Source organism: Plecotus auritus (genome assembly GCF_963455305.1).
Source record: "Plecotus auritus genome assembly, chromosome: 9".
Lineage (NCBI taxonomy): Eukaryota > Metazoa > Chordata > Mammalia > Chiroptera > Vespertilionidae > Plecotus > Plecotus auritus.
The window spans coordinates 6,036,091-6,063,894 of record NC_137783.1 but is presented as its reverse complement, the minus strand read 5'-3'; the positions used below and the strand labels follow the sequence as shown (position 1 = coordinate 6,063,894).

The following is a 27,804-nucleotide window of genomic DNA, read 5'->3' as shown; positions in this document are numbered from 1 at the left end:
GGAAGGGCGGGGCCCTCGCAGCCAGAGAGCGTCCGTGGTCTGACCACTTCCCACGCTCCCTCTGCTCCGTGGGCTCCCCTCCCGTGGGCTCGCCCATTAGGAAAGCACTCACAGCCACCATGTTGGAGACTTGGTGGGAAGATGCCAGACAGGCCCTGGAGTGTGCAGGCTCCTGCTGGGGACGGGCTGTGTGGGACCTGCACCAGGAGGCGGAGGGGCCCTTGTGGTCTTGCTGAATTGCTGGAGCTCAGCGACCTGTCCCACGCCGGCCAGGGTGCTGCCTGGGCCAGGAGAGGGGGCCCAGAGCGCGGAGCACGGGCGGGAGCAGGGCCGGCCCAGGAACCAGCTCAGGCAGCTGGGGGTGGCTTGCTTGGGTGAGAAGAGACAGGTGCCCAGGAGGAAAGCTGGGCTTCGGGCGTCGGGCACAGACCTGGACATCAGAGTAGAGCCGGCTCGGTGTGTTACAGATCCTGAAGATAAACGGGGAGACTGGGCGAGGCCTGGAAGGCACGTCCTTTCCCCTCCTGTGGACCCTCAAAGCGGAAGTTCTGCTTGACATGGAGCTGTACCAGCCTGCGCGGCTGCTCCTGTCCGAGGCGCAGCAGGCCTTCCAGGTAGGGCCGCCCTGCACCTGTGCCGCCCGCACGCACCCTGCGGCAGCGCCTGGCTGTTTGGAAGCGGGATTGGGGTCTTCCGGGTCTCGAACACGCGTGTGGTTCTCTGTGGAAAGTGCCTTTCATGCCCTTGTCTACTTTCCTGGTCGTCCCGCACCCACTGACCAGTTCCCTGCAGGGCCTGCTCCTGCTGCGTGGGTTCCTTTCTTGCACTGCAGGGTCCCGTTCTGTTCTTTTGGGCGTCTCAGTGGTGCGTGTGGGGTGAGGGTGAGGACCTGGAGGGACCCCGGGCTCCTTCCTCCAGGGCAGACGGGCCCCCCCGCCCCCGCCGCCCCACCATGAACTCGTTCTCACTCCTCGGGGGTCAGCCTGAGACCGGCACACACCTTTCCCAGTGCGGGGGGTGTGGCCTCTCTGGGGTCTCGTTCTCCAGCTGGGCCCTTGCTTTTCCTCCTGGGCTGTGTCTCCCACGAGAAGATGTCCTGGGGGAAAATCCAGGACGGAGTGGAGGCCCAGGTGTGCGTCCCTCCTGCCAGCGTCAGTTGCTTTCCATGCCGCAGACTGGTGGTCTATCTGTCCGTCCAGCACTCAGAAGTGTATTCCCTGGGAGGGTCACTTGTGAAGAACTCCAGAGAGAGAAAAGTCCCTAATAAACGTGTAAAGACTCAGTGGCACCAGCAAAGCCTCCCGATGTTCCGATCTCAGTTTCAGGCACTGGGACAGGTGTGTGCAGGTCTCAGGCACTGGGACAGGTGTGTGCAGGTCTCAGGCACTGGGACAGGTGTGTGCAGGTCTCAGGCATTAGGGACAGGTGTGTGCAGGTCTCAGGCATTAGGGACAGGTGTGTGCAGGTCTCAGGCATTAGGGACAGGTGTGTGCAGGTCTCAGGCACTGGGACAGGTGTGTGCAGGTCTCAGGCACTGGGACAGGTGTGTGCAGGTCTCAGGCACTGGGACAGGTGTGTGCAGGTCTCAGGCACTGGGACAGGTGTGTGGAGGTCTCAGGCATTAGGGACAGGTGTGTGCAGGTCTCAGGCACTGGGACAGGTGTGTGCAGGTCTCAGGCACTGGGACAGGTGTGTGCAGGTCAGGCACTGGGACAGGTGTGTGCAGGTCTCAGGCACTGGGACAGGTGTGTGCAGGTCTCAGGCACTGGGACAGGTGTGTGCAGGTCAGGCACTGGGACAGGTGTGTGCAGGTCTCAGGCACTGGGACAGGTGTGTGCAGGTCTCAGGCATTAGGGACAGGTGTGTGCAGGTCTCAGGCACTGGGACAGGTGTGTGCAGGTCTCAGGCACTGGGACAGGTGTGTGCAGGTCTCAGGCACTGGGACAGGTGTGTGCAGGTCTCAGGCACTGGGACAGGTGTGTGCAGGTCTCAGGCACTGGGACAGGTGTGTGCAGGTCTCAGGCACTGGGACAGGTGTGTGCAGGTCTCAGGCACTGGGACAGGTGTGTGCAGGTCTCAGGCACTGGGACAGGTGTGTGCAGGTCTCAGGCACTGGGACAGGTGTGTGCAGGTCTCAGGCACTGGGACAGGTGTGTGCAGGTCTCAGGCACTGGGACAGGTGTGTGCAGGTCTCAGGCATTAGGGACAGGTGTGTGCAGGTCTCAGGCACTGGGACAGGTGTGTGCAGGTCTCAGGCACTGGGACAGGTGTGTGCAGGTCTCAGGCACTGGGACAGGTGTGTGCAGGTCTCAGGAACTGGGACAGGTGTGTGCAGGTCTCAGGCACTGGGACAGGTGTGTGCAGGTCTCAGGCACTGGGACAGGTGTGTGCAGGTCAGGCACTGGGACAGGTGTGTGCAGGTCAGGCACTGGGACAGGTGTGGGCAGGTATTTCTCGGCTGCTCTGTCTCAGCCTCTTCCCCAGGCCACCCCGTCAACCAGCCACCTCATGTCTGAGAGTCTGGGGCTCTGCCCTCCTCTGGCTCTTCCCTGAGGCTCAGCACTCAGAGCCAGGTGAGCTCGGCTGGGGACGTCTCCCTGGGTGTCTGCAGGGCCTGGGCCCTGCCTCCATGCTCTCCTGGGGAAGGCTGCACCTGCTCCCATCCTGTGTCCTCACAGCAGCCCAGCTCTCACCGGTCCCTCCCGCTGCACCCACCAGCTTCCGGCGCTGTCCCTCCTTTACGAGCAGGTGCCCGGCCTTCATACCCACCTTCTCTCTGTGCCCACCTCTCCTCTCCGCACTCCAGCCACTGTCCCACCGCAACTGCACCCGAGCCTGCGCTGGCCCCTCGGGGGCCCTGGCTCTTGGGATGAGAGGTCTGAGCCCATCCGGCCTCCCTCCGTCAGCCTCTGAGCTGCATGCTGGCTGCCCTCTCTAGGCCCAGCCACCGGGCTTCTCCCTGCCTCAAAGCCTGGCTCAGTCCAGAGGCCAGCGAGGCCCTGCCCCACCCTCCCACCCCACACCCCTTTGACATGTGCGGTGCGTGGAAGACAGAGGCAGCCCTGGACTGGCATCAGGACAGTGACGCCCAGCCTGGGGGCCGAGGCCTCGGGGGAGCCCTTAAGCCATGCCTCAGGATGGCGGGAGGGTGCTGGAGCCGCTGCTGAGGGGGGCTTCCCAGGGCTCTGACCACGGTCCAGAGTCCTGCAGGTGGGTGTTAGCACAGCAGGCTCAAGCCCACCCTGTGCCCGGGACAAGCGTACAGGTGCCTTAGGGTCAGAGAGGCGCCCAGTGCAGGACGCAGGTGTGGAAAGGCCTGCTGCCCGGAGCTGCTGCACTCCTGTCTGTCCCCCTTTCTGTCTCTGTCCCTCTGTCCCTCCACCTCAGTCTCTGTCTGTCTCTGTCTCTCCATCTCTTTTCTCTGTCTCTCTATCTCTGTCTCTGTCTCAGTCTCTCTCTTGCTCGCTCCCCCATCCTGTCTCCATGTATGTTTGTCTTTTCTTAGGATCTTAAGGACCCTTGTGCAGAAGCCAAATGCCTGCAGCTGCTGGCACAGTTGGCCAACAAGGAGAAAAACTACGGCCAAGCCAGGAGGATGATTGAGCGTGCGCAGCGCCTGGGCGGCGGCGAGGAGTTCTGGTACCGGTCCACGCTGACGCTGGCAGACACGATCTTGTCCACGGAAAAGGAAGGGAAAGAAGTGATGGTGAGGAGAGGCCAGCGCTGTGCTCAGCAAAGAGGGCCGCGGGCCGGGGCCCCGCTGACGCCAGTGTGTGCGCCCCCCAGGCCTGCCAGCTGTTCCAGAGGCTCATCGAGGTCTTCAAGGTGCTCAAGATACAACGACCCAACCGCGCACCCATCCTGGAGTTCATGGCCACAGACCTGGAGGCCAGGTAGCTTCTGTGGAAGCATGCCCGCGGCCCGGCGGAGGTCAGGGACTCACACAGCGGGGACCATGCGGTCCCCCTTCTCCAGCAACTGCACCCCTTACCCCTCTGAGGAACAACGTGTCTGTCACAGCCACGCAGGCTCTGGGCCCCTCGGAGCAGCGTGTATTTCTTTCCAAAGATGCAGGTGGCCTTGTCTCGTTCCTAACTTCCCAGGGAATGGCCCTCCTTGCCCGTGAGCATGCGTGGGCTTCCTGCGGCCTCTCCTGGGTGGAGGGACGGGCACCGCCGGCTGGGCGCTGGGGGTGGGGGTGGGGGTGCACCTCCAACCACGGCAGGGCTGTGCTGGGTTGGGGCTCAGCCGCCTTCCCTCCTCTGCTCTGGCTGGTGTCCAGAGCCCCCTGTCCATCCCCGGAGGCAGCACCAGGCTTTCTCCACCTCCCTGGGCCCGCGGCCCATGCTCTGGGGACAGAACTTGGAACAGCAGCGCTATTTCCCCCGGGCCTGTTAGCCTCTCAGACTCTCGGCTGGGTTTTGAGCCATTATTCTGGTGGTGTGGTGGCAGAGAGGCTTACAGCCTCTCTCTTACAGCTTCTACCCAGGTCACCCCTGGGGTCTGTTTGTTTCCTCCTTGACCTCAGAATCCCCGAATCCCGAGTATCTGACTGTTTGGAAGAAGCCGCTTTTGTGTCATTGGCCAAAGCAACAGGGATTTTGTCTCATTTTGGATTTCTCTATTTTCTGCCTCTTCTTTGTCAAGTTCTCATTCTGTGTTGGCGAGAGGCTGCTGGGGCACCCCTCGTGCCCACCCCGAGTCCACCACTTAGTCCACACGCCTCCTGCCTCCTGTCTGGGTACACGCACCTCTGCACGCCGATGTAGTCCTTGGAGGAGGGTTTGATTTTCCAAACAGACACCTGGGGTGGGGGGGGCAGGGCTCTCTCGCTGCACTGTCCTGTGACTGAACAACGTGGCTGTGTGACTTCCGGTTTTCGAGAAATGAAAGGTGCTCCTTCTGGCATCGGGGGTGAAAGGTAGAGGCCCTGGTGGCTCCACGGGGACGGCTGATGTCATCCCAGAGCTGTTGGCCGTGTCCCATCGGCCGGTGTCACGTCGGCCACGTGTTAGTGGAACCGGAAGTGGAGTGTCCCTCCTGCCCCCACAGGAGCTTGAACCTCCGAATCCAAGTCGCCCAGGAGTCGGTGGACAGCGAACCTTCTGAATTCCCGTTTTTGCTGAGCGAGCTGTATGATCGCTTGTTGGAAATTGAGGAAAAGTTTGTCAACTGTGGCTACAAAGAGAACTGTGTGGACATAAAGCTGGAGCGGGCGAAGTTAAAGAGGTGAGCGCCTGGCCGCAGGTCCCGCCGGTGGCGGGGAGCTGTCCCTGGAGGCCCCTGCAGGCCCCTGCCGGGCGCTGGTGCCGGCTGCCCCATGCCGGGCGCCCCATGCTGGGCACCAGCCCTGCTCAGTCCCTGCACAGGCCCTTCTCCATCCTTGGGTCCTCATGCTGCCCCTCCTCCCCCCCCCCACCCCGTGGCCAGCTTTCCTCCCTGTCACGTTGTCATCAGCCCCGTAGGGCTTCCTCCTGGCCCCTGCCCTGTGGCCACCTGCATCTCCCCTGGGGACGCCCACAATGGGGGTGTGCAGCCACTTTGGGTGCCCCTCAAGTAAAGCTCGTCACGGGTATCCTCGCTCCTGTCCTGCCACCTTCATGTCCCACCTGCTCAGTCTCCGCAAACACACAGACACACCTCACCGCCCCCACCCCACCCCAGACACAGCCCTTCCCACCACCCACACCACAGGCAGCAGCCCCGCCTCCAGTGTCCACATGCGGGTCACACACCCACACACATCATCCAGCCACATCTCACACGTGCAGACATATATCACATGCGTGTGTACACATTACCCCGCCCATGCACACGTGTTCACACACAGCCCCGCAGAGAGATGAGCACAGCCTCAGGAAACTCCCCCTTCCCGCCCTGGGATACCCACACGCTCCATGACACGCCTGTAAGGTGTTAAAACAGCTTTGATGAGGGAAAGCGACCTGGACATGTATAGAATGTCAGTCCGATGTAGATGGTCGTTGTAGGAATTCCTGGGGACAGGAGGGGACAGTCAGCCGACACTGCAGAGCCCCCTGGGCCTGGTGGGAGGTGCCCGGCGCCCGTGTCCCTAAGATAGGAAGGCGATTGCACTCTGTCGTGTTCGGATATGTTGACAATATCTGTACGTGTATAACATCGCCTCAACACATGCTAAGCACTAATACATGCACAGTACAGTCACACTGCACATTCTGTCGCTGCTGATGACGCACCACGCTGACATCTCTGCCGCCCGCCCTTTGTCCTGGGCAGGTTATGCGCCCAAATAGAGCCGGACGAGGAGCAAAGGACCGCGTACTACCTGGAGGCCTACGATCTGGCCCAGAGCGCTGTGGCCGAGGAGGAGGAGCTGTTGCACAGTGTCCAGAGCCTCCTGGCCCTTCAAGACGTAAGTGTGTGTCCTGGACCCGGGGCCACAACTGGTCTTCCCCTGCGGTCACCCCGGAGCAGAGGCGGCCTGCACTGCCCACGCTCCCTGTGGCCACCGGGAGGAGGGGACCCAGCTGGGGCCCAGGGAGAGCGAGGTGGTGGGAGGGAGGGAATGTGGGGTGTGAGGGGGACGTCCACTGTTTTCATGGTGGTGATGGCTCTTTGGGTGTCTCTGTCTGTGAAAACAGCAACACGTCAGTGATGCCTCATCACAGCAGCACACGGACGCTGAGCCTCCCAGAGGCTCCGGGGTCTGACTGGTCCCCAAACGTGTCAGTTACAGAACGTCAACACGCCCCTGGCGAGGAAGCTGGCGCACCTCAAGCTGAACCTGGTGGACGTGTACCTGGACATGTTTCAGCTGATCTGGGAGGAGCCCCTGGAGCGCGAGCTGCGGCAGGACTCCATGGAGAAGCTGCTGGCCGACTACCTGCGGAGCGTGAGCGACCTCACCGCCACCGGCCTGGTAAGGACCGCTGCCACCCGCCCCGCCCACGTGGGCGTCGTGCTGTGATGCGGGCTCTGCGAGCAGAGGACTAGCCAGTGGGAACCAGACCCGGAGCTCACAAATGCACGCCCCTCAGATCTCTGCCCTGCAGCCCCCCGCGGCCCCCAGCCGCCCCCAAGCTTGGGGGGTCTCCAGCCTTGCTGAGGAAGGGCCACACCTGATCATCTGAGGGAACCTCATTGGCTAATGAAACCAGGTCACATTGGGGATGTTGCCCGAGCACATGAGCTCCCTCCCGAGTTCTGAGTTTGCTCTGACAATTCTGCCAGCGTACGAAAAAGTCCATAAGATGAATCACATTTTGTTTTTAAAAAAAAAGTTTAATTTGCAAATTATTTGTTTCAAAGGAAGCATTCTGCCATTTTAGACATTTGCTTAGATTTCATGCATTCCGAATCGAATAAATTTGACGAAACTATAGATGGATGAAAGACAGTCCTAAAATTGAACTTGATACGAACTCATGCTTGTCATTGGGCCCTAATTTGAGGTTCTATATGCTAGCTTCAGTGACCCTCCCATAACCTAAGCCCTGGAGACCCTCCCCCGCCCCAGGAGGAGGGGTGTTTCTCAGACGGCTCCTGTGTCCCCACTCCCGGGGCATGCAGGGTGGCCCCGGGGGCGTTGGAGGGTGGGCCTATTGCATTTCTGGGGCGGGAGGGGGGAGTCACTAACGCGGTTTGTGTTGAAGAGATGGTTCACGCTGAAGCGGATCCTGGCCCATGTTGTGCTGGCGCAGCTGGGGAGCCTGCAGCCGCTGAGCACCAGCTGTGTGGAGATCCGCGCGCGGCTCCTGGGCCTGGTGGGCAGGGCCTTGCGCCTGCTGGCCATGCAGGTGGACCCCGTGCGCCCCACATTCTACTGGGAGGAGAGCCTCCTGGTACGTGCTCCCGCGTCTAGCTCGGCACCAACCCGTCTGTGCCTCAGCCACGCAAACAAAGCATTTCGAGCTCCCCTGCTCTCAGAACAGGACATGAAATAGGCCCCAGATTGTCCTCAGTTAAGAAGGGTGGCGTGGCTGGAGGCAAGAAGCAGTCTCGCCATCGGGAGCCCCGGGGCAGGAGAGAAAGGCGGACCTCTGAGAACAGACTGTGGACAAGAGCTGTCTGTCCCTTATAAAGTGGAGGTGGGAGAGAGGGGCACATGGGGGCGGGCGGTCCCAGCCCTAAACATGGTCTCGGCTCACGGTGCCTCCCCGACCTCAGCAGCTCTCCGCCCAGGAGTCTGGAGTTGCCTGGGCACAGGGGCTAACGTGCAGCAGGGCCCTGCACCCCACAAAGTCCAGAGAAGCCCAAGTGAGCGCCGAGCACCGCCCACCGGCCATGTGGTCACGCAGGCCCCCTTCTCTCGAGCCCCTGGCGAGGCTGCCCAGCAGCCAGGCGCCCATGGGAGCACACGACCCCTTAGAGGGAACTGGGGACAGCGCTGCCATGCAGGTCACCCTCCTAAATGCCTCTGCAGATGCCCTTCCTCCACCCCGGTGCAGCCAGGCTTGGCCCCACACCCCGACCCTTAGGAGGAACCCTCTGGCCCGGGGCAGATGGCTCCGCACCCCGTGTGATTTGGAGCTGGTGCCCCCGCCTCCCTGTCCAGCCTGGTTCACAGGCCCCGTCAGCCCCTGTGGGCTCTCTGTGCCTAGGACCTAGGAGAGGTCTCACATTTGGGTGAAGCTGTGGAGTCTTGTTCAACCGGCATTTGTTGAGCACCTGCACAGGTGGCCTCAGTGAGGTAGAGGCAGACCCGTGCGCCCGTCCACACTGGGGCTTGTCCATGAAGTGGCGCTAACAGTGCCCTGGGAGGGCTGTCGGGGAAACGTGCACTAACTCCCAGATGGCCAGGCAGGGCTTTCAAGAATTCCACCCACCCAGACCCAGCTCCTTCCCGGCCCAGGTTCCTCCAGCCCCTGCCCGCCATGACCCCACAAACCCAGGCCTCCCCTCAACCCAAGTCCTCTTAGGCCCACTGCATCCAAAAGAACCCCATTAGGTGGCTTGTTCTACAGACAGGCTGGCACAAGTCTCATGGTCCCCTAGTCCCCGGGGCAGGCGGGCACCTGACTCATGGGTCGCAGCTGCACAGAGCTGCTGGGCGCTGCGGCCCAGGGAGCCGGATTTCCAGGACTGAAGGGAAGTGGGCACGGCATGCGACCGATCGAGGCCTGTGCCGCCCGGGCTCGCTTCTCCAGAGCTGCTCCCCGTCTGCTGCACCTGCCAGCCGGGCCCTCTCGGGGGATCCTGCAGAGTCGCCTGACCCACAGGCACTTCTGGGGCTGGGCGGTGTCCCGACAAATGCCAGCTGACGGAGGCATGTCCCCTAGGTGGGAACAGAGCACAGCAGCCTCAAGTATCTGGAGGTAACCCTGGACGACGGGGACAGCGAGGAGCATGGCAGCAGCCAGCCAGCCTTCAGGACGGCCCCTGAGGAGAGGAGCAGGAAAAGCTCAGAGCTGAAGGTACAGCTGCTCCCGCCCGCCCGCCCCGCCCCGCCTGCCCCTCCCGAAGAGCCAGCCTGGGCCTGAGCCTGCGCCTGCGCCTGTGCCTGCACCCGCAGAGGAGGAAGGTGCTGGCCCAGCAGTACCTGGCCCAGGCGACCGAGGTGCTGCTGCAGTGCCTGCAGGTCGCCCTGGGCAACAGCCTCCTGGAGGTTGCGGCGGCCGCCAGCCTGGAGATGGTGGAGTGCATTGGCACCCTGGACCCCACGGCCACCTGCCAGTTCCTGATGCTGTCTCAGGTGTGGCTCTGCTCTGTGCACCCTCCGGCCGCCTTGGGAAGGGAGGGAGGCCCCAGCACCCTGTGCCTCTCCTGCTGGTGGCTGCGCCAGCACAGGCCGGGCTGGGGCTGGGGCCTGTGTGAAGGACGGCGCTCACTTAGAGGAGAGGCCATCCTCCTGAGGTTCCCCCGAGCCCAGGCCCCTCTTCCCCATGTCCTGTGGGCCCACGAGCCTGGCCGCGCCTGGCCCTCGGACCTCCCTCGGTCTGTTCCAGAGCTGCTCAGTCTCAGAGATGATGCGGGATGTCCTGCTCACAGCCACGGCCAACACCAGCAGCTCGCAGCTGGCGGCCCTGCTGCACCTTGAGAACAGGCTGAAGCGCCAGGAGCGGACCTCCACCAGCCAGTTCGCCAGCGTGGAGCAGAGGCTGGCTGCCATTTCCAAGGTGACTGAGCTGGGGACGCCCTCGAACCCTGGTCAGCTTCTGCACACTTGAAGCTCATTTCATCAGAAAGCAGAAGTCAGCTCAGGGGGGAGGGGTGGCGTGCAGGAGAGCAGGCAGCTGGAAGGAGGGACACAGGGCTGATGGCAGGGAGAGGGTGGCGTGTGCACACGAAGCCGTGTGCATCTGTGCCCTTGACTGTGCACGTGCATGTGCACGCCTGCGTGTGTGGCGTGGAGACGGGAGGAGGCTCAGGGAAGAGGCTGCACTATTTTGGTTTGGGTGCACGTGTGCTTTGGATCATGCAGATGAGGTTTCTATTAGTGAAGAGCCAGGTAATTCCGTGTGCACCTGCTGCCCCCTTGTGGTGGCCATGAGTTGTGCAGAGCTCCTGCCTGAGCCCCAGCCCAGGCGGAACCCCGGCTGCCACCCTGCTCGCCACCTTGCTCACCCCCCTGTACCCCCACCCTGCCGGTAGTCTCCTCAACAGAGATGATGATGAAGCCAGCAGCCCACCCCACACCATGCAGGGGTTCGCTGATCTCTGTTTGTCATACAGGCTTGGCAGAATCTCTCTGTCACTGAACAACATTTTAACCACTTAAATGAGATTCCTCCCACTTTTCGGATCCTCTCTCTGCACCACTCACCTGACAGGTAGGCCGATTCCTATTCTTATGCCTGTTCCCCCACCCGCAGCAGGGTCTTGGAGGCCCCAGTGCCATCTCCTGACCTTAGTGGGGCCTTTGTGTGTCTGAGGGTCACCACTAGGTGGGGCAGAACCAGTTCGCTTGTCTGGAGAGAAGGTGGCTGGCCCAGCCTCCGGCAGAGGCCACCGACAGCTCACAGCTGTGTCCACATGGGCTTGTTTTAATTCTGCATCTTGACTTCGCCAGGCGCTGGTGGGGAGGGTGCTCCTGTTGGGGGTGCACGTAGCTCACAGAAGCTGCGTCTTGGGGCTGCTCTGGGACCCTATGGGCTGGACTTGACCCTACCCCGCACATGCCCTCCTGCTCACAGGACCCATCTGTATGGTGCTGCCTATGAGAAACCCAAGTTCATCCCCACAACCAAGGGGAAGTTGGTCCAAGTCGGGGGTGAGTTCCCGGAGCAGGTATTTACCCAGCGCTAGGCATACCTGCCACCTCCAGACACATGTCCCTCCTGCGGGCCTGGTGACCCCCACACCCCATTCCTCACCCCCCCCCCCCGGGGCTTGGGCAGGTTCAGCACAGTCTGGTGGGAGGCATCTCAGAGTGGGGAGCCCCAGTCACCAGCGGGGTGACACCGCACCGTCTCTGAAACTCATCCTGAGGGACCGGGACTCTGTCCACAGCCAGGACCAAACCCTTGGGGAAGCCCCTGGGGCCAGAGGACTGGCCCAGCTGCCCGAGCTCACCCAGTGCAGGGTCTGCCGCCTCAGCCCCTTTCAAACGCCTCGTTTCTGTTTTCCCTTCTTCCCTCAACCTTTCGGGCCCCTGCCCTCCCGGTCCATCCTCCTGCCTTAGGGGGTTGGTCCCTCACCCCAGTGCTGGCCGGGCGCGAGGGTCCGCCCCCAGGCGGCCGAGCCTTGTGGAGAAGCCCTGTGCCCACAGTTTGCTCAGGACTTCCACGTGTTCACGACCAAGGGCGGGTCTGCGAGGCCGGGTGAGGGGCAGCGGCAGCGTCTGTCTCCACAGACGCCTGCAAGGTGGCGCGGGTGGCTGTGAACCCGGCCACCTTGTCTGGCCTGCTGGCCAGCGCCCAGCAGTTCCGGGAGCAGAGCCAGGCTGAGGTGTGCAGCAAGGACAGAGCCCTGATCCTCGGCCGGGTGAGGCCCCAGACCCAAGCCCAGCTGTCAGGGGACCGGGACCCCAGCCTGGCTGCAGTAAGGTGGGGGGGGGGGTGCTGGGCAGGGACTGACCAAGCACTGTGGGACACCCAGGTCGGCCTCCCTGCTGGACAGGGTTCAGCTTTTCTTTGAATTCCTGAGCCAAGTCTGATGCAGATACTCGTGATGTGAGCAGAGGATCCCTGTGGGGCTGGGGGTGCCCAAGAGGGGTGCTCTCAGAGGGGTGCGGGAGAAACTGACCATCACTGAGCATGGTCTACGGGGCCCAAGGACTCTGGTGCCCAAGGCAGGTGGTGGGTCCAAGGCGCTTCATGTGCTGCTGAGCTGGGCCCTGGCCACCAGCTGTTTCCGGAGTGTCCTGTCCCTGCGGGTCCCCACACAGCGGGGTTGCGCCCCTCCGCTCTAACCAGGTGCATCCCATGAGGTCCCCTGGCACCTTCTGATCATGGGCTGTCTGGCTTGGACAGAAATCCCAAGGCGTGAACCCTGAAAGGCAGAAGTACCCTCTCCTGCGACTCAGCGACATCCTGAAGGCCACGGAGGACTACCTGCACCCGCTGCTCTCCCTGCTCCGCTGCCCCGAGCCCAGGTCCCGTGCTGGGTGCTTTCTCGGGGTCAGGGGCCTGCGCTCGGCACACCCAGTGGAGCTGAGTGCCTGGGGCCGGGCAGGCGGGAAGCCACTCCCCTCTCCTTCAGCTCCCGTTCACACGGGGAACTTGCACCTCCTGTCAGGACACCCTGTGCTTCCTGAGGGTCTCTGCACCCCCAGAATGCCCGGCTCTGTCCCATCTGCCGTCTGCCATTGGGAAGAAGTCCCGGTCCTCTCACACCGTCTGCTGGGGTGTGGGCGGGACAGCAGGGCGAGGGGCTGGCCTGAGATGTATTTCTGGCAGCAAACAGGCAGCGGGGTTGGGCCTGGGACCTCCGGGACGGGGCAGCAGTCGGTGAGGGCCCTGAGCCCTGTTCGCTCGCCCGGCCCCCATCTGTGAGGCGCTCGCTGCGTTAACGAGAAGTGGTCCACAGCGATGTGCTTGACGTTCCTGTTGTGTGTGGTTTTCGAGTATCTTAACACCTGGACGTGTGCCTTTGACTTTCAGAATACACATTTCGTCGACCATTGGGGATCTGGCGAAAGCGAAGGGCAAAGACAAGGAACGGAAGCAGTCCATGCTCCCAGGTGAGGGGCAGGGCAGGGAGGCGCCAAGGCCGTGAGTCACTGGCCCCCAGGAACCTCCATGGCTGTTGGTGAAGAAGAAGCCGGGTTGGGACTCGCTCCACCTGTGACAGCTGCCGGGCAGGCCCGCGGGGCCTCCCTCCGAGGGTCTCCCCGGGCGCTGGGCACCACAGGTGGCTGGGACGGTCTCAGAGGCTGTGTGCCCCGCCACCTCGGTCACAACCTGGCCACGGGGTCAGCTTAAGGGCAGCCAGTGCCCGTGGCTCATGGCCCTGGGCACTTTGCGGGCAGAGCCCTTGCCCTCACAGCTGGGGAGGTGCGTTAGGGGTGTGCCAGGGCCTAATCTCTCACCTGGTGCCTAATTTCACAAGTAGCTCTTTTTTATTTTTATTTTTTAATCTATGCCTGAGGATATTTTTCCATTGATTTTTAGAGAGAGTGGAAGAGGGTGGGGAGGAAGGCGAGAGTGAGTGAGAGAGAGAAACATGGATGTGAGAGAGACATCGATTGGTTGCCTCCTGCGCACGCCCCGACCTGGGCTAGGAATTGATCCTGCAACCAAGGTACGTGCTCTTGACTGGGAATCAAACCCAAGACCCTTGGTCCGCAGGTCCACACTCTGACCACTGAGCCAAACTGGCCAGAGCCATAAATTGCTCTTTTAAAAAGGCACGTCATTCATCTACTTCTCTTCCCCCACAAAGACTTGCTGAGCAGAGGGAAATGGGCAGTGACTTTGTCAAAAGTGCTTTGACCAACTCTGGGTGCTGACGCCCACAGCACGAGGTGCAGACCCTCAGAGATGAGGGTCCTGCGCGCCACCGGGGGCCCGTCCACCCGTCTGAGGATGGAGGGTCCGAAGACAAGTCCCATCCACACGCCAGCGCCGAGGCCCGGGTTTGACCTCCTGAGGCCACTTTAGTGACTGAGATGCTGCCCTCAAGTCCCTGCATCCGAGGAGCCCAGCCGCGCTCGGGGCCCGGGCCCTGTCTTTACTCTGTAAGGCGGAGTCACGGGGCCTTGCCCCGCATCGCCACGCGTGTCGGAGAGGGCAGGCTTTCTCTACCAGGAGACAGGACCGAGGCCCCTCCGCGGGCTCCGTGGTCCCCTGGAAAAGCCTTTCTCCAAAGGGCCCTCTCGGGGCTGCCCCGGAGGTCACGACCCCTCTCTGGCCTCCTAAGGGAGGAGAGGGTTGTGCAAGTGTCGGTCCTTTGGAAGGGGGCTCCCTGGTTGGGAGGAGCCACGTCATCCCAGGACCTGCCTCAGGGAGTGGCCACCCACGCTGGGCCGGTCCTCAGGGCCACAGGGACCCGACACCCCTGTGACCAGCCCGGCTGCACCATCAGACCAGTGTGTCTTCCCCAGAGAGGCCACATGCCTGGGGCCCTGCTCTCTGCCAGGGGGCCACCGTGGCCAGGCAGTGGCTTCAGCAGTGACTTTTGCCACAGGGTTGGTCACGCAGGCAGCCAGCTTCCTCCCGCCCCCAGTGGAGCCCGAGGTCGTGGACACCGTGGTCCTCATTGTGGACAGGCAGCTCCTGGAGCTGCCCCTGGAGGGCCTGCTGGCGCTCCGGGAGGGGGCCATCAACTCCATGTCCCGGGAGTTCTCCCTGCAGATGCTCTACAACCGCCTGCACCAGGAGGAGGCAGGTGAGTGCGGCCCGGGCCGGCCGGGGGTTCGTTTTGAAATGGAACTGCTTCCTTTTATTACACGAGGTCGTTAACTCCTGTCATAGTTATCGGAAAGGCATTTATAGAGCACCTGCTGTGTGCCAGTGTTCTGTCAAGATTGTTCTTGGCCTAACCGGTGTGGCTCAGTGGATAGAGCGTCAGCCTGCGGACTGAAAGGTCCCGGGTTCGATTCCGGTCGAGGGCATGTACCTGGGTTGTGGGCACATCCCCAGTGGGAGGTGTGCAGGAGGCAGCTGATCGATGTTTCTCTCTCATCGATGTTTCTAACTCTCTATCCCTCTCCCTTCCTCTCTGTAAAAAATCAATAAAATATATATATTAAGATTGTTCTTGGCCACACAAACTTGTCTCCTGAGCGCGGGGCGGGGCGGGGCGGGGCGGCTCCGCTGTGGTGCCGGGTGCGCAGACGGTGGCGCGTGGGAATGCTCCGCGCTGGGCACGGGGCAGATTGCCGCAGGAACACCGCACGTCCATCAGTATGAAATCAAATGGAAAATAAGCAGATTGGATTTTGCCTCCATCCAAGATGAAACGCCAAGGACCAAGTGTGCCCTTCCACCTGGGACAGGAAAACTCCAGGCGAGAGGCACAAAGCAATAATTTTCAGACGTTGGAGACCTGGCAGCGGGGACCGCAGAGCCTCGTGGTCCCCCTGGGCTGGGGCCCGGTGCCCCAGAGGGACAGGAGTCTGCAGGGCAGGTCCTGGGACCTGCAGAGGGTCCCCCACGTCTTCGGCTGACGGCAAGTCAGTGCAGCGTGTGAAGAAACCACCACGGCCAGGACAGAGCCGCCCGCAGCAGCCACCGCGGTCCCGACACTCAGCCAGGGCCGCAGGGGCTCAGGTGTCCACCGCAGAGGGAGAGCCTGACGATCCCCAGGTTTAGGGGCGGCGACCAGAGGGCATTGCCCTGCCCTGGAGAGACCAGCTGCCAGGGTGCCAGGACCCACCTGTTCCCAGGTGCCCGAACGGTCTCCCCGAGGAGGTGCGGGAGCAGGAGTCTCAGCGCCCAGCCAGGCGAAGTGTCGCCCGCTCAGTGAGCGGTGGCCGGGCCCGGGGGGAAGTGGGAGGCTGAGTCCCTCGCCCCCCGGAGAGAACGGAGAGCAGAACAGGAGCCACCGGCGACAGCTCCCCGGACGGTTCTGGGCCTGGACCCGGGGTAACAGCGGCCCGTTCCCCACATTCGAGGAAACTGACTCCACAGACCCAAGTGGCTGGATGAACCAGACACAGAGACAAAGCAGACGGAGCCAGGAGCAGCGCAGCGGGCGGGCGGTGGACCGGCGGCGGCGATGATTAACCGTGAGCGGCGGCGGCTGTTTTTTTTGGTTATTCCTCACCTGAGGATATTCTTCCATTGATTTTTAGAGAGAGAGAGGGAAAGACAGAGAGAAACGTTGATGTGAGAGAAACACATCGATTGGCTGCCTCCTGCACGTGCCCCGACCAGGGCCCGGGGCCGGGGAGGAGCCTGCAACCGAGGTACGTGTGCCCTCGGCTGGACTTGAACCCCGGTCCGCAGGCCGACGCTCTCTCCACTGAGCCAAACTGGCTCAGGCTAGCGTCAGCGGTTTTAAAGGAAAAGACGCTCGTGCATTGAGGACACAGGTAGGAGCCACGAGACTTGTTGGCAGAACAACGCAAACAGTGACCTTGGTCTTTCAGTTATTACGGAAAAGCCTGTCGGTGTGGATATTTTTGAAAATGACTTTCACGGTGGGGAGCAAAGCCTTCCTCTGACACCGCGGACTGTCCCTCATACAGACCTTCCTCCTCCCACACCGCGGCCTGCCCCTCACAGAGACCTTCCTCCTCCCCCACCGCGGCCTGCCCCTCATACAGACCTTCCTCCTCCCACACCGCGGCCTGCCCCTCACAGAGACCTTCCTCCTCCCACACCGCGGCCTGTCCCTCACAGAGACCTTCCTCCTCCCACACCGCGGCCTGTCCCTCACACAGACCTTCCTCCTCCCACACCACGGCCTGTCCCTCACAGAGACCTTCCTCCTCCCACACCGCGGCCTGTCCCTCATACAGACCTTCCTCCTCCCACACCGCGGCCTGTCCCTCATACAGACCTTCCTCCTCCCACACCGCGGCCTGTCCCTCACAGAGACCTTCCTCCTCCCACACCGCGGCCTGTCCCTCATACAGTCCTTCCTCCTCCCACACCGCGGCCTGTCCCTCACACAGACCTTCCTCCTCCCACACCGCGGCCTGTCCCTCACAGAGACCTTCCTCCTCCCACACCGCGGCCTGTCCCTCATACAGACCTTCCTCCTCCCACACCGCGGTCTGCCCCTCATACAGACCTTCCTCCTCCCACACCGCGGCCTGTCCCTCACACAGACCTTCCTCCTCCCACACCGCGGCCTGTCCCTCACACAGACCTTCCTCCTCCCACACCGCGGTCTGCCCCTCATACAGACCTTCCTCCTCCCACACCGCGGCCTGTCCCTCATACAGACCTTCCTCCTCCCACACCGCGGCCTGTCCCTCATACAGACCTTCCTCCTCCCACACCGCGGCCTGTCCCTCATACAGACCTTCCTCCTCCCACACCGCGGCCTGTCCCTCACAGAGACCTTCCTCCTCCCACACCGCGGCCTGTCCCTCATACAGACCTTCCTCCTCCCACACCACGGCCTGTCCCTCATACAGACCTTCCTCCTCCCACACCGCGGCCTGTCCCTCACAGAGACCTTCCTCCTCCCACACCGCGGCCTGCCCCTCATACAGACCTTCCTCCTCCCACACCGCGGCCTGTCCCTCATACAGACCTTCCTCCTCCCACACCGCGGCCTGCCCCTCACACAGACCTTCCTCCTCCCACACCGCAGCCTGCCCCTCATACAGACCTTCCTCCTCCCACACCGCGGCCTGTCCCTCACACAGACCTTCCTCCTCCCACACCGCGGCCTGTCCCTCATACAGACCTTCCTCCTCCCACACCGCGGCCTGTCCCTCATACAGACCTTCCTCCTCCCACACCGCGGCCTGTCCCTCATAGAGACCTTCCTCCTCCCACACCGCGGCCTGTCCCTCATACAGACCTTCCTCCTCCCACACCGCGGCCTGTCCCTCATACAGACCTTCCTCCTCCCACACCGCGGTCTGTCCCTCACACAGACCTTCCTCCTCCCACACCGCGGCCTGTCCCTCATACAGACCTTCCTCCTCCCACACCGCGGCCTGCCCCTCACAGAGACCTTCCTCCTCCCACACCGCGGCCTGCCCCTCACAGAGACCTTCCTCCTCCTCCCACACCGCGGCCTGTCCCTCACAGAGACCTTCCTCCTCCCACACCGCGGCCTGCCCCTCACAGAGACCTTCCTCCTCCTCCCACACCGCGGCCTGCCCCTCATACAGACCTTCCTCCTCCCACACCACGGCCTGTCCCTCACACAGACCTTCCTCCTCCCACACCGCGGCCTGTCCCTCATACAGACCTTCCTCCTCCCACACCGCGGCCTGTCCCTCATACAGACCTTCCTCCTCCCACACCGCGGCCTGTCCCTCATACAGACCTTCCTCCTCCCACACCACGGCCTGTCCCTCACACAGACCTTCCTCCTCCCACACCGCGGCCTGCCCCTCATACAGACCTTCCTCCTCCCACACCACGGCCTGTCCCTCATACAGACCTTCCTCCTCCCACACCGCGGCCTGTCCCTCATACAGACCTTCCTCCTCCCACACCGCGGCCTGTCCCTCATACAGACCTTCCTCCTCCCACACCGCGGCCTGCCCCTCACAGAGACCTTCCTCCTCCTCCCACACCGCGGCCTGTCCCTCATACAGACCTTCCTCCTCCCACACCGCGGCCTGCCCCTCACAGAGACCTTCCTCCTCCTCCCACACCGCGGCCTGTCCCTCACAGAGACCTTCCTCCTCCCACACCGCGGCCTGCCCCTCATACAGACCTTCCTCCTCCCACACCACGGCCTGTCCCTCACACAGACCTTCCTCCTCCCACACCGCGGCCTGTCCCTCATACAGACCTTCCTCCTCCCACACCGCGGCCTGCCCCTCACAGAGACCTTCCTCCTCCTCCCACACCGCGGCCTGTCCCTCACAGAGACCTTCCTCCTCCCACACCGCGGCCTGCCCCTCATACAGACCTTCCTCCTCCCACACCGCGGCCTGTCCCTCATACAGACCTTCCTCCTCCCACACCGCGGACTGCCCCTCACAGAGACCTTCCTCCTCCCACACCGCGGCCTGTCCCTCATACAGACCTTCCTCCTCCCACACCACGGCCTGCCCCTCACACAGACCTTCCTCCTCCCACACCGCGGCCTGCCCCTCATACAGACCTTCCTCCTCCCACACCGCGGCCTGCCCCTCACAGAGACCTTCCTCCTCCTCCCACACCGCGGCCTGCCCCTCACAGAGACCTTCCTCCTCCCACACCGCGGCCTGCCCCTCATACAGACCTTCCTCCTCCCACACCACGGCCTGTCCCTCACACAGACCTTCCTCCTCCCACACCGCGGCCTGCCCCTCATACAGACCTTCCTCCTCCCACACCGCGGCCTGTCCCTCACAGAGACCTTCCTCCTCCCACACCGCGGCCTGTCCCTCATACAGACCTTCCTCCTCCTCCCACACCGCGGCCTGTCCCTCATACAGACCCTCCTCCTCCCACACCGCGGCCTGTCCCTCATACAGACCTTCCTCCTCCCACACCGCGGCCTGCCCCTCACACAGACCTTCCTCCTCCCACACCGCGGCCTGCCCCTCACACAGACCTTCCTCCTCCCACACCGCGGCCTGTCCCTCATACAGACCTTCCTCCTCCCACACCGCGGCCTGCCCCTCATACAGACCTTCCTCCTCCCACACCGCGGCCTGTCCCTCACACAGACCTTCCTCCTCCCACACCACGGCCTGCCCCTCACACAGACCTTCCTCCTCCCACACCGCGGCCTGTCCCTCATACAGACCTTCCTCCTCCCACACCGCGGCCTGTCCCTCATACAGACCTTCCTCCTCCTCCCACACCGCGGCCTGTCCCTCACAGAGACCTTCCTCCTCCCACACCGCGGCCTGTCCCTCACACAGACCTTCCTCCTCCCACACCGCGGCCTGTCCCTCATACAGACCTTCCTCCTCCCACACCGCGGCCTGCCCCTCACAGAGACCTTCCTCCTCCCACACCGCGGCCTGCCCCTCATACAGACCTTCCTCCTCCTCCCACACCGCGGCCTGCCCCTCTTACAGACTTTCCTCCTCCCACACCGCGGCCTGTCCCTCATACAGACCTTCCTCCTCCCACACCGCGGCCTGTCCCTCATACAGACCTTCCTCCTCCCACACCGCGGCCTGCCCGGCATAGAGACCTTCCTCCTCCCACACCGCGGCCTGTCCCTCATAAAGACCTTCCTCCTCCCACACCGCGGCCTGTCCCTCATACAGACCTTCCTCCTCCCACACCGCGGCCTGTCCCTCACAGAGACCTTCCTCCTCCCACACCGCGGCCTGTCCCTCATACAGACCTTCCTCCTCCCACACCGCGGCCTGTCCCTCACACAGACCTTCCTCCTCCCACACCGCGGCCTGTCCCTCATACAGACCTTCCTCCTCCCACACCGTGGCCTGTCCCTCACACAGACCTTCCTCCTCCCACACCGCGGCCTGCCCCTCACAGAGACCTTCCTCCTCCCACACCGCGGCCTGTCCCTCACAGAGACCTTCCTCCTCCCACACCGCGGCCTGTCCCTCATACAGACCTTCCTCCTCCCACACCGCGGCCTGTCCCTCATACAGACCTTCCTCCTCCTCCCACACCGCGGCCTGCCCCTCTTACAGACCTTCCTCCTCCCACACCGCGGCCTGTCCCTCACAGAGACCTTCCTCCTCCCACACCGCGGCCTGTCCCTCATACAGACCTTCCTCCTCCCACACCGCGGCCTGTCCCTCATACAGACCTTCCTCCCCCCACACCGCGGCCTGTCCCTCATACAGACCTTCCTCCTCCCACACCGCGGCCTGTCCCTCATACAGACCTTCCTCCTCCTCCCACACCGCGGCCTGCCCCTCACACAGACCTTCCTCCTCCCACACCGCGGCCTGTCCCTCATACAGACCTTCCTCCTCCCACACCGCGGCCTGCCCCTCTTACAGACCTTCCTCCTCCCACACCGCGGCCTGCCCCTCTTACAGACTTTCCTCCTCCCACACCGCGGCCTGCCCCTCTTACAGACCTTCCTCCTCCCACACCGCGGCCTGTCCCTCTTACAGACTTTCCTCCTCCCACACCGCGGCCTGCCCCTCTTACAGACCTTCCTCCTCCCACACCGCGGCCTGCCCCTCTTACAGACTTTCCTCCTCCCACACCGCGGCCTGCCCCTCTTACAGACCTTCCTCCTCCCACACCGCGGCCTGCCCCTCTTACAGACCTTCCTCCTCCCACACCGCGGCCTGCCCCTCTTACAGACTTTCCTCCTCCCACACCGCGGCCTGCCCCTCATACAGACCTTCCTCCTCCCACACCGCGGCCTGTCCCTCATACAGACCTTCCTCCTCCCACACCGCAGCCTGTCCCTCACACAGACCTTCCTCCTCCCACACCGCGGCCTGTCCCTCACAGAGACCTTCCTCCTCCCACACCGCGGCCTGTCCCTCACAGAGACCTTCCTCCTCCCACACCGCGGCCTGTCCCTCACACAGACCTTCCTCCTCCCACACCGCGGCCTTCCCGGCACAGGGACACTGAGGAGGCTGCTCCCCAGCAGGGAAAGTGGGGAGTGCGGGTGGACGCTTAGGACCGTTGTCCTTAAAATCTCCTCCCAAGACTCTGACAGTTCAGGGCAGTGGTCGGCAAACTCATTAGTCAACAGAGCCAAATACCAACAGTACAACGATTGAAATTTCTTTTGAGAGTCAAATTTTTTAAACTTAAACTTTTTCTAACGCCACTTCTTCAAAATAGACTCGCCCAGGCCGTGGTATTTTGTGGAAGAGCCACACTCAAGGGGCCAAAGAGCCGCATGTGGCTCGCGAACCACAGTTTGCCCACCACGGGTTTAGGGCAAAGAACAGTGTGTGTTGTGGGGTTTGTAATGTGTGTGAATGGGACCATCTGACGGTGTGATCGATTGGGCTGAGGGGACGGGGTCAGCAGACTCTGCGTGGCCCGGTGCCCGCACCCGTGGGGGGGCTAGGCCATCGCTGAGCAGTCACCGCGAACACGGGGGAAGGGAGGTGAGCTGCAAACAGCGCTCAGTTAGTCCAACGAAGGCAGGAAAGAGGGGAGTGGAACCCAGGGGGCTGGGACAGAGGGAGCACCTGTGACCCCCTGTGCAGGCGAGGCCGCTGCGGGGATGACATGCAAGTCCCCAGTCGGGTGCCTTAGGAAACCCGGTTAAACCAAAGGGGGGAGAGGGGGGACAATCAATGATGGAAGACACAGAAAAGCCACAGGGACCCGCGGTGCTGCCTCCGCGTGCAGGTCCCCAGGGGCCCGTCACTCTGGAAGGGCCTCTCGGCTTTGAACGTCTGTACTAGACAATGACACGGGTGTGACGTGCCTGAGTGGGTAGCTAAGTTAAGAAGTGAGAGCGAGAACACAGAAAGTCCAAGGAAAGCAGAATGGGCTACAGCAAGTACGTGAGCCATCAACAGGAGAGAAAACGGACTCCAGATTGGTTTGGAAAAAAAAAGGAGAACCCCACATCCGTGCTTCCGATACAGGCGGGTCCGTCACTGTTCCCGAACCCACAGCCGCTGCACAGTGAGCAGCAGCCAGGGGACGGCTGTGCGGAGAGAGGCGGGGGGTGTGGGGGGGGGCGGCACCCTGGGGGGTGCCCCGTGGGGGGTGTGGATGGTCACTGGGCGGGCCTGGCCGAGGCCTTTCCCCGCCCTCTGAGTCTTTACATTTGAGATGCTACTGCCATTTCACATTTAGAAAACGTAAAAGGAACAGCTCTCCCTACATCTTGCTTTGGTATTGAGGTGACGTTCACATCACATCAGACCAACCGTTTCAAAGCGAGCGGTGCCCTGCACCCGCCCCGGCTCGTCCTCCGGCCTCACCACTTCCTTCCATGTCTCCAACAGACCGGACCACGAAAAAGGGCGCCAAAGGCAAAGAGTTCAAGCGGAGAGGCCCAGGGAAGAAGAGCCGCAAGGTAGGTGGGCGAGGCCGCTGGCCCTGGGCTGAGGGCCTGGGTGCGCTGGAGCCAGGCCCCACGACCCCGCCTGTTGTCACAGGGCAGCGCGCCCCGAGTCATCCCTCCCGACGCCATCTTAGTAGACGCGGACAACTTCAGGTGTATCCTTTGCCGGGCCCCACCGCCCAGCACCAGCTTGTGGCCCTGGTTCTCCTTAACCAAAGCCCAGACGTCGTGGACCCCTTCGAGGAGGCCCAGGGCCCAGGTGAGCACTGGCACGGCCCCTCCCCTCTCTGCATGCACACACACATGCACACGCACATGAACACGCCACACCCCACCCTCGGCATCAGGCATGGCCTGGGCCCCCACAAGGCAGCTCCGGACGCTCGGGCCTTTCCCTCCTCTCAGGCCTCCTGCCCCCAGGCTCTCGGTGTTTAATTCTGAGATTTAAAAAAATTTTTTACTAGAGGCCCAGTGCACAAAATTTGTGCACTGGTAGGGTCCCTAGCGGCTGCTGGCTGCTGGCCAGGTCCTCCCTCCTTAGCCTGGCCGGCCCCGCCCCCTGGTGGAACTCCCGGTTGAGGGGACAATTTGCATACTACACTTTTATTATATAGGATTTTTTTTGGTGAAACTGGTTTTGCAAATCTCTCCTCGAGGGAGGGAAGGAGACCAGCGTCTCCACTGGCAGTGAGTGCGGCATCGCCACGCCGGTGCCCCGTGAAGTGAGCCCGGGCCCCGCCCCGCAGCCCCGCCTGCTCCACGCCGGTGACGAAGCTTCTGCGATTTGCCTCCATTCCATTCTCGTTGCAGGAACGTGGCTGCCTGTCTCCGTAACCCGGGACATTTTGGATAAATACAAGGACTCATACACCGCGCGATGGGTGGGACATCTGGGAAAAAAGCTCTTTCCAAGGTTTGGCCTGGGTTCCCGGGACGCCGTCCTGTGGGGCTCCCTGCCCCAGGGGGTGCTCTTCCCGTCCTCAGTCTCCACCTGGGCCCCTTCCCTCCCCGTCTCCCTCGTCTCTCCCTCACGCCCCTCCTGCCTGAGCCCCCCTTCTGTCCTGTGACCCCCTGACTTTCCTTCATCTCACTCTGGGTGCCCGGATCAGGGCGTCGTCGTCCTTACCCCATTTCACAGCTGAGGACCTGGCCCCAGGGGTGCCCTGCACAGGGTCCTACAGCCAGTCCAGTGGGGCAGGTCCTGTGGGTGCCCTCAGGGACTGGGTGTGCTTGGGGTCTGGGAAGTGTCCCTCCTGCACTTCCCAGAGCCATGCCCAGTGAGATGGGGGTCCCTTCCAGGCACACGGGGCCCACCCTTCTCCCAAGAGCGGCTGGCCCCAGCTCCCAGGGACCCTGAGTCAGAGCCAGGAGAGGTCCCTTGGGAGGGCGAGTGCACGAGGCTCTGTGCGTCCCCGCCACCCAGTGGGGGTGGAGGGAAGACTGAGCGGGATGTCTTTGCTTAAAACCTCATCCCCGGAGGGTGTCACCCGGGGCTTCGGCACGTGCCTGTCCCCGGCTGGCCGCCCGCCCACCGAGCCCCTGCCCTGCAGCCAGGCCGAGTGGGAGCAGCTGCTGGGCCGCTGCGAGGGCTTCTTCTTCTACGGGATGGAGAACTTCCTGTCGCACTTGTTGGTGGAAAGGCTGGCTGCCATGAACTTGGAAGGTGAGCGGGTCCTCTAAGGGCCCCCCTCAGCCCGGCTCTCCCCCGGGACCGCAGGCACCAGATGACTAGGCACAGGACAGAGCAGGCCTCCCAGCCCCTTGGTCCCCGTCACCTCCGAAGGGCCCCCATGTAGACTTCCAGGCCTGGCAGACCACCAGGGCAGGAGGGGGTCACCCTCCCCGTTCGGGCCTGCGGAGGACGGGGAGGCTGGGCACGTCTGCCATGCATGGGTCACCCGCCCTGCCCACCAGCCCCTCTGTCTGAACTTCCGGCCCCCACCCCAGGACACGGCGCAGGGGCTGGTGGCATTTTCAGGGACCCCTTAAGGAGGCCCCTCCCCTTCGAGGTGTGTGTCCCCATTGATGGCAGCCTGTGGACGCTTGTCCCAGTCTCCTTTCCAGCCCCCACGCACTTTGTGGGGCCACGCAGGACAGGACCCCACTCCACCCCGTAAACATGTCACCTGGGAGGTGGAAACAGGGCCTCTTTGAAACGGACCCAAGCCTCCCAGACGGGATGGCCAGGGAGCCCAGAAATGTGAAGGCCACAGGCCCCGGGGGCCACGGCACTGCTGGGCCCACTGCTCCCCTCAGGCCTGTGTGTAAACGGCTGGAGGGTCTGCCTGCCCCCGGGGCCGCCCGAGGCCCAGCCCAGCCAGGCCACCCTGGGAGCGGGGTGGGCCTCTGCATCTGTGGGGCCGCTGCCCGCCCACCCTGGGTGCATCTCGGACACTGGCCCTGTCTCAGAGGGCATGGGGCCAGGGTGGCCAGCTCCTTGCCCTGTGCCTAGGCAAGCCAGATGCCTGGTCGGGGTGGCGTGCTGGGAGCCAAGACCCCCTTGCCGGGTGGAGCATGCTGGGGCCCCGGGGCACAAGGAGACTGAGAGGGCTGTGGGGCTCCTGAAGCAGAGAACGTCCCGAGCGCCCGTGCGGCCAGTGACCCCAGAAAAGGGCCTGCAGTTCAAACCCAGGCCTCAGGCAGCTGGGCCTGTTTCTGTGGTCACTGCACCGGGATGCCAGCCTGCACCCCCACCCCGCCCCGCCACCCGCCCATGTCCTGCAGACTGCCAGCTGATGGTCCTGCTGGACCTGAGCCGGTCCTACGAGAGCATGCGGCGGACGCTGGAGTCCTCGGAGCACAAGAGGTGTGGTGGCCCTGCCGGCAGCCCGGCTTGGGGAGGCTGCTGGGGGGCATATGAGTGATGGACGCATCCCGTGGGGAGTGTGGGGGGGGAGCTCCCCTACAAGCTGTGGGCAGAGCCCCAAGAGGGAGCCAGACCTCCATGACGGGCACCCACACCCTCCCTGCGAAGTCTCGGGGGCTCCGGCAGCTGACCACCGGCCACCGGAGCCTCGAGGCTGCTGGGGTTGGGCCGGGTGCCCCCAGCACGCACACCCCAGGGACCTGGACTTCCTCTCACAGGGGGTGCCCTGCAGAGGGATCTGAATGCCTTTGGGGGGGGGCATTTAAGTTTGGGGGTGGGAAGTCTGAAGAGCTGTCAGTCCAGATACGCGTTCCAGCCCTTGGTGCTGTTTGGGGTGAGGACGGAGCGGGCTCTGTCCCACGGGCGCTCGGTCCCCTGCAGTGTCTCCCAGCTGGCCTTGGAGGAGCCCGTCGAGACGGCCATCCTGCTGAGCCTGGTGGGGGTCAGGAGCATCCTGGCGAACCAGTGGCCAACAACCCTGCAGGACAACACGCTGAGGGCCAACGTCCTGTGGGAAAGTGCGTGGGGCCGGCCTGTCCCACCCCTGGGCCTCCATGGAAGCCCGCGGTGGGGGGGGGGGGGGTGGGGCGGGTGAGGGTCCACGTACCTGAGGTGGAATTTCTTCCCCAGATCTGCTGGCACTTGGCAAGACAACCGGGAGAGTGGCCCGTCTCCTTCAGAGGATGGAAGCTGGTGACATGGTCGGCCACGGTAACTAGAGACTGTCCGCCTCACGTCCCCACCGTCCCGCACCCTGCAGTGTCAGCGTCCCCACCTCCACGCCCGCATGGCCTCCTGCAATCGGGCCCACAGCCGGGCTAGGCCTCTGCACTCCCCAGGGGAAACTCCGGCCATTAGATCTGCTGATTTGTCTTTAAAACCGTTCAAGTCACACCAAGTCTGAAAGCCCGGGGGTGTGTTCATAGCAGCGTCCAGGCCGGCCGGGGGGGGGGGGGGGGGGGGGCTGTGTCACAGGCAGAGCCAGGAGCACCCCTCCCCGCCCACCCAGGCGCATGGCCCTGGGCTGGGGCCCCGGAATTCCTGCTCCCGGTGAGCCTCCTGTCCCCTCTCCCCTCAGATGAGTCTCCACAGACCCCCAAGAACAGGCTGATGTTCCGACCACAGCTGCACGGCTCTGAGTGGCTCTCCATCAGCCTCAACCTGGTCCTGTACGGGCTGCCGAACCAGGCCATCGTGTGATCCTCCCATCCCAGCCGCTACGCCCCTGCACGCCGCCGCCCCCCCCCCCCCCCCGCCCGGGCCCTCCTGCAGGGCCCTCCTGCTGGTCTGAGTCCCTCCCCTTCGGCCCGGTGCCACCTGCCTCCTCCACCATCATCCAGGGCCCTCCCAGGGTCTGCCTGCACCTCTGCACCGGGACCCTCATGGAATGGGAGGACCTAGGAGGGGCCCGGCAGGCAGGTGGGGTGAGGGCTGCACCAGGGGCCACCCCAGGCTGCCTGGACCCCTGAACCCACCTTGCCCTGTCGAGGGGGCGCATCTATCCCCGGGGACCCGGAGGAGGGGTGGTCTCCACCCCCACAAGCCGCCAGCAGCAGGGGTGCCCTCGGAAGACCGTGTCTGGCCGACGTCCCTGGGGCTGCGGCTCGTGGTCCGGGGAGGGACACGCCCGGTTCTGAGACAAGGAACACGGTTGGGCCCTTTCGTTTTCCATGGAAGAGCTTTAGTAAAGGACTGAACCCAGCTCCTGCGAGTGGTGTCTGTGGCTGAGACGCTGAGTGGTGGCGGGGCCTGGCCCAGCCTCGGGTCTGGGAGCCACGTCACCAGCACCTTCTCCCACCTGGCCATGTGAAATGAGCCCCCAGCCTCCCCCAGAGCCCCCACTTGGGTGGCTCCCACCCCGGCAGAGGAAGGGACAGGTGTTCACGTGATGCTAACACGGCTTCTTCTGCTGGTCACGGGAGGCCCGTGTGGCGCTGGGCCCTGAGGGGAGCCAGGACCTCCCAGCCCAGGTCTCCTGCCACCACCGGATCAAGTGGGCTGTGTCTTCAGCGGGCCCTGACATGTGGAGC

General features: G+C 63.3%; 1 protein-coding gene across 1 annotated transcript in view; it reads left to right on the top strand.

Moving 5' to 3' along the window:
* Window positions 1–27,592, top strand: part of CFAP46 (cilia and flagella associated protein 46) — a 65,120-nt gene extending 37,528 nt beyond the window's left edge. The window contains exons 35-59 of the mRNA XM_080640879.1: window positions 468–614; window positions 3,506–3,706; window positions 3,787–3,893; window positions 5,053–5,229; window positions 6,259–6,394; window positions 6,713–6,901; window positions 7,635–7,823; window positions 9,261–9,395; window positions 9,494–9,673; window positions 9,927–10,097; window positions 10,654–10,751; window positions 11,115–11,191; window positions 11,774–11,904; window positions 12,393–12,514; window positions 13,023–13,102; window positions 14,548–14,748; window positions 22,850–22,920; window positions 23,003–23,063; window positions 23,132–23,167; window positions 23,719–23,821; window positions 24,459–24,571; window positions 25,633–25,714; window positions 26,156–26,292; window positions 26,405–26,485; window positions 26,853–27,592. Of these exons, the coding sequence (XP_080497005.1) occupies window positions 468–614; window positions 3,506–3,706; window positions 3,787–3,893; window positions 5,053–5,229; window positions 6,259–6,394; window positions 6,713–6,901; window positions 7,635–7,823; window positions 9,261–9,395; window positions 9,494–9,673; window positions 9,927–10,097; window positions 10,654–10,751; window positions 11,115–11,191; window positions 11,774–11,904; window positions 12,393–12,514; window positions 13,023–13,102; window positions 14,548–14,748; window positions 22,850–22,920; window positions 23,003–23,063; window positions 23,132–23,167; window positions 23,719–23,821; window positions 24,459–24,571; window positions 25,633–25,714; window positions 26,156–26,292; window positions 26,405–26,485; window positions 26,853–26,974 (3,147 nt within the window). The 3' untranslated portion in view covers window positions 26,975–27,592. The remainder of the gene's footprint in view (window positions 1–467; window positions 615–3,505; window positions 3,707–3,786; window positions 3,894–5,052; window positions 5,230–6,258; window positions 6,395–6,712; window positions 6,902–7,634; window positions 7,824–9,260; window positions 9,396–9,493; window positions 9,674–9,926; window positions 10,098–10,653; window positions 10,752–11,114; window positions 11,192–11,773; window positions 11,905–12,392; window positions 12,515–13,022; window positions 13,103–14,547; window positions 14,749–22,849; window positions 22,921–23,002; window positions 23,064–23,131; window positions 23,168–23,718; window positions 23,822–24,458; window positions 24,572–25,632; window positions 25,715–26,155; window positions 26,293–26,404; window positions 26,486–26,852) is intronic.
* The last annotated feature ends 212 nt before the right edge of the window (window positions 27,593–27,804 follow it).